Raw genomic sequence first — 12,691 nt, forward strand, 5'->3', positions numbered from 1 at the left:
ACCGTCAGCGTGTGCTGGACATCCATCTGCAAAGCGGGTGAAGACTGCAAAGCATTACTAACTAAAACTTGGCGATTTTTCTTGAAATTTTGTCAGATATCTAGACTTCAAATGCCGATAACGGAGACACGTGGGCAAATAATTTGTGCATCCAAAAACATATTTCACTATGCTCTTTTGATTGCCATATTTTTTCATTTTACAATATCGTGAGGTTTCCTGGTTAGATTCTTTTCTTCAAGAGCTAACCGAAGCACTACAAAGTGGTAATAATATATTTGCCTCTTCTCCGTTTTGCTCTAACTTTCTAGTGCTTGGTTGGCTTTTGCACAGAAGTAGACACACCAATCGAAGCGCAGAGAAGAAAGTAAAAGGATTTGTAATGTAGAAAAGTTGAATTCATTCCCGAGAAAATAGAATAAAACATGTTCCACACTTATGACACTCCGTCAACAATCTTGATAAATTACCACTAATTAGTCTTTTTTATTATTATTGGTTTTCCATTTATTTGTACATAATCATGTATCTATGGCCTGTACGTCAGTAATTTTTAAAGACGAAACGAACCGAAAATTGAGAAATCTGAAAAAAAAAAAGGAAAAAAATCGTGAGGCTCCCATTTTTGCGATTACGATGGACTAACGAAAATCGTGAAAACTATAGTACCGCTAAAATAACGACTTTTATAGTATTTAGTTTTTGAAACGGCTGTAACGGAGTGAACAATATAAACCAATGAAAATGTTAAGACAAAATATAAACCAATGTTTTAAGGGATTTTCTTTTCAAGTTGCATTGATAAAAGCACTTATATGTAAAAGATTGAAACGGATATTTTAAATTTTTGCTGAATATCAAAACGATTTTAAATCTCATTTTAACAACTAATAATTCGAAACAGCGCTACCAGATATTCTCCTTCCTGTTCCAAAATAAAATATGTTTAAATTCTACTCGTGAAAGTATTATTGATATTTAATTATGTACTCTTAATTAAAGAATCGATTAAAAATGGATAAATTAGTGGTAAGTAATGAAATGGATTTAAAAAATTTAAAACTATCAGATATGATTGTACTACTTCCGTGAGAAGTACTCAGGGACATATGCAGTTTCTGACTCTCTCCTGGATGCGCCCATGCCTATTTTCTTAAAAATAGTACCCTTTTCTATGTTATTGAGCAATCACGAATCCAAAGTTGATGTTGTTTAGACTTTTCAGATCACTATGGTGGCGAGAATAACTCTAGCTCGTTGTTTTAATATTTATTAATAGGACAAATTTTCGTCACCATATTTACAAATCGTTTGCTTTCATTCAAGACTAAGCTTAAGCATAAAACTTGAGTATGCGAACTCCATTGTCAACCGGCCTCCGCGAGTGGGAGCATTCCTCGGCAGTAACGTGTATGCCCTACACACACACACATACCTGCACACACACACACTTCTGCACACACACACGCCTGCACACACACACACTCGTGATTGCGAGAAACATAATTTAAATTCAAAATGACAAAAAATCTTTTTTTTCTTTTTTGTTGCTTATTTTGAAATCGAAACGACTGTAATTTAGTAAATAAACATAGTGATAATTTTTCAAGCGCATATTAAAAAGTTACAATTAATCAGCAATATCTCTGACTTTCCGCAATCCAATGCAATAAGGAAACGCTCCGACTCATAAAATAGTAACAGAAGTGGCATTTTCGACAGTGTCTGAATATTCTGCTTGTCTAATGCAATCCGATTACAGTAAAATCAAATTTATTGCTCTGATTGTCTGGGAAATACTGCTACCTCTTTGCTCAACTAAGCATTTTTACGCCTTCTGCTTTCAGTGAATGTGCAGATAGAGTGGGAAAAGGGACACTCCTAGTTTTAGTAGGGGTATGTGGTGCAAAGTGGAATGTGGGGCAAAATGACAAATAGTGAAAATGTTTACTCTGCTTTTAGGGCTACTTATCTGGCAATATTTTTATGTGGTGATACATATTGTCTATTCCATTCGAGAAAGATGTGCATCTGAAGTTCGAAGCATATTTCACAAGTAATTTTTAATAATTGATACATGTAGTGGAACATTTTGTTGCAAGTCAAAAATTATTTTTGGTATTATAAAAAAATACAATTCTTGTTTATAACATTTTAAACATTGAAGGAGACCTACTAATATTTGGTAAAATATTTTTTTTTTAAATTTTCAGCTTTTTTTTATTTTAATTGTTTTGTACAATTAGTCAAGTGCAGGTGGGGCAAAGTGAAAGGGGCAAGGTGAAATAGTTTCCTTTTACTTACTCCATGATTTATTTAAAATACTCAAGCATTCACTTATTAATTAATTCATATGCATTTATTCCTTTAATAATTCATTTTCTTATTCATTCATTCACTTACTTTCTTATTCATTCACAATTTTCCTCAGTCATTTATTGTTTCTTATATGCTAAATGATTCTTTTTTCATTCGTTTATTGTTACATTATCTGCTTATTTATTCTTTCATTCTTTTAATTACGCATTCATTTCATCAAAAATAATTTAAATAATCACATAATAAAAATTCACTTTTCACTTTGCCCCATGAAAAATGAGAGTGACAAATTTCCACTTTTTTTTAAAGTACAAATTGACTGTCAAAAAAAAAAAAAAAAATCAGTGCAGGTTGTATATTAAAATACATTGTTATTTCTTTATGTTCTGTATTTTTCAAAACAAAATTCCATTTTTTTCCCTCTGAAAAAGGTAAGCTGTCTTAACAATTTCAATATGCCCCACATTTCCCTATTATTTATACAAGAAGTAAATGAAATATCAGGGATGCATCATAAAATCCTCCCTATCAAAAACGAAGATAATACATGCTGAGCCCTGTAGAATCTTTCAACATCAGTTAGAAATGTTTTAATCAATTTAGAAACCTAAAATAACATTCATCTTGCATTGAAAAATCAAACCGTTCGACTTTCATGAGAATTTAATGCGTGCGAAGATTTTCTTTTTTTTTTAATTGTTGTTATTATTTCTGGCCTCCAAATCGGAATTTTATGTGAAAAATTTCAAGTAAGAGAGGAGCAACATTAAGATCGAAAAATGTTTTCCTTTTTTGAGCAATCACAAATTGCTTATCGTTTTCGCTTCACCGTTGAATGACTTACACGTCCTTTGATTTTTGATCACTGGTCCTGTGCGAACACCACCGTCTCACACATGCACACATGTATACACACACGCACACACACAAACACACGCACACACGCTTACACACATTCACACACGCCTACACACACTCCTGATTACGAAAAGCATAATTTGAATTCAGGATGTCAAAAATTCAAGCTTTCTTTTTATTATTTTCCTGTACGTATCTACGGCATCATATACGTCACGATAATCGACTCGATACAAATTTCAATCTTTAATCATAAACAAAATGCATTGAAATTTTAAATTTTGAAAAAGAAAAAAAAATGCCAGAAAAAAATAGTTGTAAACTAAATCTCCGAGGGTCCCTGTACCTATCAACGAGTGACTTAACTATGTTGGAGCATTGTAAACTAACTAAGTGAATATGGGATGTTGTATTCAATTTTTTTTCTTGCTACGTTAAAAATATATTAATTACGCTTTGTGTGTTGAATCGCTGAATGCACAAAATTTTACCTTCTTGGTAAGAGTAAGGAATATTAACATAACCGCAATATTTTTTAAAGAGTTATTTAAAACATACTTTTTATAACAAATAAATGTATTTCTTTTCTTTTTTAAATGCCTTGATTTTTTCATTACTCTATGATCCCCGGTCTGTAAACAACTATACTTTTAAGAGGTCGATATAAGGGGAGGGTCAAGGGGGTCATGACCTCCTCCCCCCAAACCATCAATATTACCCATCCACATTGCGTTCAAATGCTTTATGAATGGCATGTAAACGATTGCATTAATATATTCAGTTTGTCATTTTTAGCCCTAAATGTTTGAAATGCGTTTTTTTATTGCTTTGAAATTAATTAGTTAAGTTTAAAGCCCTACTAATTGCCTTATTCCTGACTGATTTGGTGCTTTTTATTGACACCCAACCAGTTTCAGAATTTTTTCGTACTCAAAATCCCAGCATGAAAATCCCCCCCCCCCCCCCCAAAAAAAACGGTAGTCGGTATCCGTCCATGCTTAAAATAATGACTCTTTTTGAGCATCCGTTGCTCCAACTGTCAGAATGCAATAATATTTGGTACTTGAGTTAATTTGAGCACTACGGTTTTTCTCAAAAATGTGTGGATACAATTTAATTTTATGCGAAATTTAATTTAGCTATTAACATATATTTTTAGCCTCAAAAAATTTAATTTCTTACGCTAAGCACTTCAGAAATACCAACGCTCTCGAATACTGTCTACTGTGAAGGAATATCTCTTAAAATATTTGTTTAAACCTAAAAATACAGCAAAATATAAGAAAAGGGGGAAAACGTTCACTCCAAGTTTCGTTCCGTCAGATGGCAGCACTAAAACATCAGGGACAAATACAATTTGATAATAATAACCGACTTATAACAATAACCGGAAAGAATCCAGGAGACACAAAATGATGATTTTTTTTCCAATTAAGGTGCATTTATTTTGGCAACCTCAAATTTAAATCACACTGACTCAACTAAACGCAGTTTTAAATTTTAAATTATTAAATTAACAGAATGGATATATCTGAATTATAAAAAGTTAAAGCTGAATTATTCAATTTTTAATTACATAGTAATAGATGAAGTAAAATATGACCGTTTTCCCTGACATTCGTAAACCAGTTTCAAAGCACATTCAGCTTTTCTATCTTTTCCAGCATGGTTTTGCTTGTTGTGTAAATTTTAATTTAACTTCGCTTTGTTTTCAATCTCGAAACAATTCTTTAATAGTTTACAAAGTAATGGCAACAATGGAGGTCCTACATCAATGCCTGCAACATGTCCAGCGACTGAATTTTTTTAGGTGCAAAAGAAAGTTTTCTTAGGGGGAGTCTGTATGGTCACTGGGGGGTGCGAACTTTCTGTAGCTTCATTCCTAGAAAAATTTTGAACTGCTATTGAAAACCACAAAATGCTACACAGAAAGTTAGTCTCTTCAGGGTTTGCTTATGTATTTCTGTTAATTGAGGAACTAAAACGGGGGAGGGGGGGGGGAATTGAAAGTTTATGAAAAAGTGATAAGAATAAACGAAGACGCTGATTACAATATCCCCCTTTTTTAACGTGTGTTAACATACAAGTGTTCCGGGACTTCGTGATTCTGATAACATTAAGCGAATGATAACATTAACCGTGATCACATTAAGCGGCGCCTACTGTAGTCGTTTCAATTGCTGAGCTGCTTCTGTTACAGTGCCTCTTTCTAGGCACTATACTTATGTTGTTATCAGGGGGGTAGAAGGTTGTAATAAAAGTGTAACAATTAACAAAAACCGATATTGAATTGAAAAAATATTTTTTTTCCCAAGCGATCATGATGGCAGTCATGTTAAGATAAATTTTGGGGGACGGAGTATTAAACATTTAATTTTTTTCTAAATAATATGGGAAACACGGAAAAAGCGCAACTCACAACCTACTAAAGTTTGCAACTTGCTAATCACTAAAACAGAGTTTAGAGGTCCAATTTCAAGTTCTTTAAAAGCTTTTTATGCAATGAAATTAATTTGAAATATTTTATTTTCTAACTAATAGAAATTAGCAATATGTAAAAATTTTAAACATTTGAGTTTTCTCTCCTTGTATGCCAACAATAAAATCGTTACCGTTTGTGTGAATAAAGGTTTGCAATTGTATTTAAAATCAGCTATAAGAAAGTTATAATTCAAGCTCTACGGAACTTGGAAGTTCCAAACAAATACCGTCGTACGCTGAAAAATTCGTTCTTTCGATTGGTACCAAAAATAAACTTTCAAACTCTGACAAGAGCTTTAATGGTTTATAAAAAGGAACCAATTAGCTTTGATACAAGAAAATACTCTACATGGTGCAATGTCATTGCAACAAAGGGAAACTTTAGTTTGTGATTTTTTTTCCATAAAACAATCCAGGCAACTCAAAAAATTTGCAAAATATCAATCTATGAGCAAATTTAAGCTTAAAAAAAGTTCAACACAACACCATCCGCATTCAAAACTAATTCATTTCCGTCTCTTTCTTTTCCAAAAATGCAGTAGAGCAAAAACGGATCAAAATTTGTACATATAGTAAACTGTTGCGAAAAATGAACCAAGGCTTAGTTCAACCCATGAACTGAGAACTGTGTTTAACCTGAGCATGAACGAAGAGTTGAAATGGTACTCTGAAATTGATGCAAAAATAAAACTTTTAGGAATACGAAGTAATCACCTGGCTGTAATATTTGATTGCGAAAACCCTAATTTATTAGAAACGAAATAGGTATCTAGGTTACGGTGGATGTGATGAACGTTTTGACACCATAGATGTAACATTAACTAGATACACAACTGGAAACCGGTTCCATGGGATCCCGAGACGAACTATTAGACGGGCAAAAGTCTGAAAAGCGCATGCGCGCAAAGTTTTTTGCCGTTGGCTTCCTCGAACAGCTTTGCATCCTCGTAGGTATAGTATCGTAGGCTATGCTTTTGCCTATTTAATTCAAGATTCGCCTGTTCAATGGCGACCAATGCTTTACTCTACGTAGTTGTGCATCTACTTATAATGCATCTATGCTGGTTGACACACCTCGCATTTAAATTCCGTTGTTTCACTTGAAAAAGTTTGACAGCTCCACTCTTAGTTTGATATCAAATGTATAGAGAAGATAAGGAACATACCCGACTTTGGAACCACGTTTCTATTTATTTCTTTTCTTTCTTTTAAAATTCATTTTTTATTGTCGAAGACTAGCTCAATTTAGTTTATCTAATCTTAAAATGCTTGAATGCTTTTATCGAAGTTATGAAAAATGATTTTGCCGATTGTAAATACAGAAAAAGAAGGAAGATAAGAAAAAATGTCACAGAAAATGGGTGTTGTATTTTGTTAGAGCAATGTATGTTATCTTTAACCTTCAGTTATCAAGATTACGAGTAGATTTTAAAGAAAATATGCGATTTTTATCAATGCGCTTCTTGCTTTACAACTTATAAAAATAGAGTTATAAAGTTATTTTGTATTATTATTCACTTGGCCCAGGGTTTCCCAGATTGAAGAGGAGGGAGGGGGAGGGCATGGTGCAGACTGTGCCAGTGAAATATTTAGGTGCGTATGGGGGGAGGGGGATCCAAAAAGTATTTTTCACTTCTAAACCGTTAGTTAAAAAATATCTTTAAACTTAAAACTTTGGGAGAAAGGACTATGTAAACCAATGAGAAGTAAAGAATTTCTTTGAAATGTGCAAACAAAATCTATATCTGTATACCAAAAAAATACAGTTTTTTAGTTAACAAAGCAATAGTAAAAAAATGTAGATAAAGATTTTATCAATTAAGATTTGAGTGCTTCAATATCGAATCGGAATGCAGACAGTGACGTCAGCGGCTTAAAAGATTGAGGAATGTTTCTTTCGACAGATGCGAGGAAGGATATCAGGTTGTTCAAAATTTAAAAAAAAAAAAATGCTTTAAAAAAAGTCTATTGCGTATTTAAAAAAAAAAAATCTGAAGAGGGCGGAATGTTTTATGGAATTTTACAAAAATTGTCCTATCATCGAAAACATTTTTCATCACATTCAAAATTTATTTTCTACACTCAAATGCAAAAAAAAAAAAAAAAAAAAAAAAAAAAAAAAAAATGAAAATAAAGAAAGAAATGCAAATGGTTCGAGATCGGTGGGGTATAAAGTGCTAAAAATCACATAACACATTAAATATCTTTTTTCTAACTAAAATATTAAAATCGAGCCTCGAGGAGTACACCGTCGTGTAAAAATTTCCCTTATATACGAAACTAGCAAAAACACCCGGCGTTGCCTGGGTGAGTAGTAATTGGGAGAAACAGTCGCTACTTTCATTCGTTTTCTCTTTTAACTGAAAGAACTCAAACGCACCACTTTGACGTGATTAAAAATCGAACTTCTTCTTTACCCATAAAAAAAGAATTGCAATAAGTATAAAGAACGAAATAGTATTCAATTAGAAATGAAAGCACGACATTTAAGCAGATAAAAAATTGAAGAATTTCCAAAATATGAACTAAGAAAAACAAGGATCACTAAAAAACCGTGCGCTTTATTTAATTAAATAATACACACACACACACACACAAATGCTCTCTACTATGTTGGTTTCCCTAAGTGTGCAAAAAGTAGAGTTTCCAAACATCTAAAAATGACTTTAAATTCATGTTTACTTCGGAGAAGCCTTAATTCAAAATTTTCATTATGATTACTATTAATATTGCTGTTGTAAGGCAACGAATTTTTGTAACAATGGGTTTTATATTTAATTATTTAATGGAGAAATTACATGAAACTTATTATTTTCCATCATGACGTTTTTAGAAATAAATTATAACCTACGTTGCTTCCTGATAATGTAGGTATCTGTGGTGAAAAAATGGTTAAAATCGGTCCAGTAGTTATGAAATTTACTCTGGACATACTTACATACAGAAGTAGCCATTTATGTATATAGATTACATCGTTTTGGTTCTTACCGTTTTTCTGAGAAGCACACCACACACACTAACAAACAAACTCCTTAGATGCATAATTACATGTTATCTTTTGCAGCAGATAATTGTATTTATTTACGAACGCTGAAGATACATTGATGGATGACTGCTTAAGAACTAAAAGACAGCGGTGGGGTTACAACTGACTAGGCACAACAAAAAAGAACAACATCGAAGAGGGTGAAAGTAAATTAAACAATGCTTTAAATACCAAAAATAAAAGAAATGCAGCTTAAAAACTCATTTTTTTTTCTTTCTTTCTTTCTTTTTTTTTAAAAAAATCTCCAAAAGAAGAACCTGTTTCTTAATATCCATTAGAATGATCCTTTTTCTTTTCCAAGGCACAAGATGCAAAATCTGCCCAACTTCTGTTTTATCTTATCAGTATTATTGTTTTGAAAGTTTCTCTTGTAAACTGACATTTCTGGAGAAGTGCTCGGCGAGCTATAAGCATTATCCTGCACAGCTATGGCGATCGATTTGTACTTGATACCTATTAGTGGACCTTGTCGTGCCATACTGATGACAGCAAACCACATTGGAATCGATGTAAACAAGAAACACGTGGATTTATTCGCTGGAGAGCAATTGAAGCCGGAGTTCGTTAAAGTAAGTGATGAGCGCAATGACCGTAAATTTACATTTGAATGTCATTGGATAGTTTTCATGCTTCCGGTAAAAAATATCCTCCCCCATTTGGAATCGACAGGGAAAGGCTGACGTAACGAAATTTTACATTTTCCCACTGTTTATGATTTTTAATATGTACTAAAATCACGGACAAAAATGGAGAGAGGGAGAAAGGATAAGTAAGAAATTGATATTAAACGGGACGAGGGGGGGGGGGGGGAATTGACACAAAAAGAAACAAAGATCTCGATCGAACATGACACTGATCCACTATTGATAAGATAAAATCCGGTTTTTAAGTGGAAGCGTTCATTAGCTGTTATGGGTGCCATCTTCTTCCTCATAAATTTAACATCAGAAATGCTTAAGGGAGACTGGGTATAGTTGATATTCAACATTTTGAATTTTCTAATTTTTGTGACTATTTTTACGTACCAAAACAAAATTTTATATAATACTTTTTTTTTTTGTCGAATACTAATTATTTCAACACTTTTTTTAGACGTAACTTGTTTATCATGAGATTTTTTTTTTTTCGAAATGCAGGAACTATGCACATCATGCATTAAGTTGATGCGCAAATGAAGATGCTTTTATGCCGACGAAAAAAAAATCTTCTGACTTGTTTTTAAGGAAGACTTTCACAAAATGTTTAGAGTTTTAATTCGAGTAAAATGGTAAACGTAAATCTGATTTACAGGAAAGACAAACATAAGTGTGGCTACCTTCTCTGAAATACGCTCTTTTAAATATTTCAGGAAAAATTTCCCTCCTTTGAGTTTTTTTCTTTTAGTAATTTTTTTAAGAATTTCATGAGGGGAAAAAACACTCGTTAGTTAAATTTTTACCCTTATCAACTTGATCAAAGTGTCATGCATCAACTTAACCCATTTAACGCCATTAGGTTAACTCAAGAGCAACGAAAAAAAAAGCAGCCTCGAATATAATAAACTTCTCAAGGGAAAAAACATGTCTCCTACTTTGGAAACACTCTTGATTAATATGATATATTCACTTGAACCTTCTTTACGAGAGTTGAAAGAAAAACAAATATTTACTTTCGTGCGAAAAAAAAAAAAGAAAGAAAGATTAGTTATGAATAATTCTCAAACGAAAAACGCAAGTTCTCCTGTGTTAAGTAAATCAAATCAGGATAAGTCGATTTCTACTTCATTATAACTCTCGATTATGGGCACGGACCCACTCGAAAACAAAAGCCCTGGTACCCACTTAAACCCTGTATCACCTGTACCTGGTTCATAAAAATCAATTTGGAATTTTCAAAAGAAAATTATCATATCAAACAACCTAAAATTATCCTTTCTATCTACTAGACTAATTTGTTTGGGTTGCTTTTACTGGCCCCTTTCAAATTTTGAACGCTAAACGTGATCGGACAGTATCGTTTACTTCATTGGATAATGCGAGAATCAGAACTGACCAAGAGAGCGAACCGAATCAGAAACGGGTGCAACAAAAATGTGTTTTGGTCCCCCCCCCCCAGAACCCTTAGTCTCAAATTATGATATCATTTCCTACACATGTATAGTCATCGCTCCTTCATGAGTAGTGACTCCAAAAGCTAAATCTAGAGCAGGGTGGTAGGGGTGCTATGATTTTATGCTTATTTTCACCTTTTATCTTCAACTTTTTTCTCGAAAATAATATAACTTCTATTCTTATCTGTATTTTAAGTGCTCTGTTATTTATTTTGCAATTAGTCATCGCTTAATTTCAGGACAGTGTGGAAAATAAACAATTCGGAAATGCGAAATTTTTTCGAATATTTATTCGCATGAAAGCTTGGATTCATTAAAAATATTCAATGTAATAATGCTACAAGACATCAAACAGCGAAATCATAATTATAACTTCTTCAAAATAGTTAAGAATAACTGCAATTGCGAACATGAAACGAAACTTTTATGAAAATAATAATCGGGGCAAATTCAGGATTATACAAAAGTAACACAATACTTAGGTCGTTCTTCGCGCTAGCTTTTGAAGAGTTTTAAATTTTACAAGTTAAAATAGTTTCGAAAACTATAATCTTTACATAAAAGGGAACTTTTGTGAAAGTTATTGAGCATTTTTAATACTGCATGCCCTATTTGAAAAGTGTCAACGTCCGGTCTTTCGGTCTTTTTAAAAGTTTGAAATGATTCTGTTATATGCATGTAAGAACTGTTATGCCCCCCCCCCTCCTTCCCCCAAAGGAAAAATCTAAGTCCGTCACTGATCTGAGAAGTCAAAGGGGTAAAACAAAAGTTACTCCTATAGAGCATATGCGTTAACATATTTAACATATATTCTAATGCATTATAACACTGATATTAAAAGATGTTTTAAAACACTACATGGAACACTGCTCTAATTTGTCATTTCCATTTCCAGATTAATCCTCTACACACTGTCCCAACGATTGACGACAATGGATTTTACTTGTGGGAAGGGTAATATTTTTCGATGGTCATTTTCTCTTCATAATTCTTATATTTCTGATTGATTTTTCTCATAAAAGTTCTAGAATCTAAATTGCTTAGTTACTTGATTTTCCAATGTAAGATTTATAATTTTCTTTAAGTATATTTCTTAATTACAACATTTTCCCCTTCAGGCGAGCCATCCAAACATACCTTGTGAACAAATATGCTCCAGACAACCCCATTTACCCGAAAGATCCGGAGACACGAGCTCATGTTGACCGAATGCTTCATTTTGACAACGGAACATTATTCCCAGCGGTCAAGCATTTTACAGTTGGTATTTAAAAGGAATTATTTATTCATCATTGTTCTGATTTTTTTCCTACGACAACGAAGTCTTCACCGCTAATAATCGCAATACTGATCTACCGGATATTGGTATTTCGAGTAATTTTGCAATGTCGTAACACCGGTATTGATTGAGGTAAAATACCAGTATTTTCCGTATTAGCTGTAAAATATGAAGTTTTTAATTTAAGAGTTTTCAATTTCATTCATTAAATACCTACTGTTATTTTAAATGTGTATTTCTTTTTCGATGAGATAGTACCGAAATCAATCTATTGATCTAAATATTTGGCTTCAAACACTCGAATTATAGAATATCAATAAATAAAATTAGCAGAAAGATTACAAAATGAAATTATCATCAATAGATGGTGTGTTGAATTGAATTTTCGTGCGTTAATAAGAACCATATTTTCATTTCTTCTGCTTTCTTGATCACTCGCTTGTCTTTTTGTAAAAGTTAACTTAAAGTTTTATTACACATGAATTTGCGCTATGAATAATTTATTTCAACCATAAATTGCAGCAATGAAGTTTTATTGCTTTTTTAAACATTTTTCTCAGTTGTACTGCATTTCGAGAGAAACCTATAGCAAACAAATGTTAATTTGTTGTCTTCGGTG

At 32.6% G+C, this 12,691-nt stretch overlaps 1 protein-coding gene across 1 annotated transcript in view; it reads left to right on the forward strand.

Moving 5' to 3' along the window:
• The first annotated feature begins 1,944 nt into the window (after positions 1-1,944).
• Positions 1,945-12,691, forward strand: part of LOC129220940 (uncharacterized) — a 33,966-nt gene continuing 23,219 nt past the window's right edge. Inside the window, exons 1-4 of the mRNA XM_054855375.1 lie at positions 1,945-2,056; positions 9,006-9,273; positions 11,689-11,747; positions 11,912-12,053. Coding sequence (XP_054711350.1) covers positions 9,133-9,273; positions 11,689-11,747; positions 11,912-12,053 — 342 coding nt within the window. The 5' untranslated portion in view covers positions 1,945-2,056; positions 9,006-9,132. The remainder of the gene's footprint in view (positions 2,057-9,005; positions 9,274-11,688; positions 11,748-11,911; positions 12,054-12,691) is intronic.

This window comes from Uloborus diversus, chromosome 4 (assembly GCF_026930045.1).
Source record: "Uloborus diversus isolate 005 chromosome 4, Udiv.v.3.1, whole genome shotgun sequence".
Taxonomy (NCBI): Eukaryota; Metazoa; Arthropoda; class Arachnida; order Araneae; family Uloboridae; genus Uloborus; species Uloborus diversus.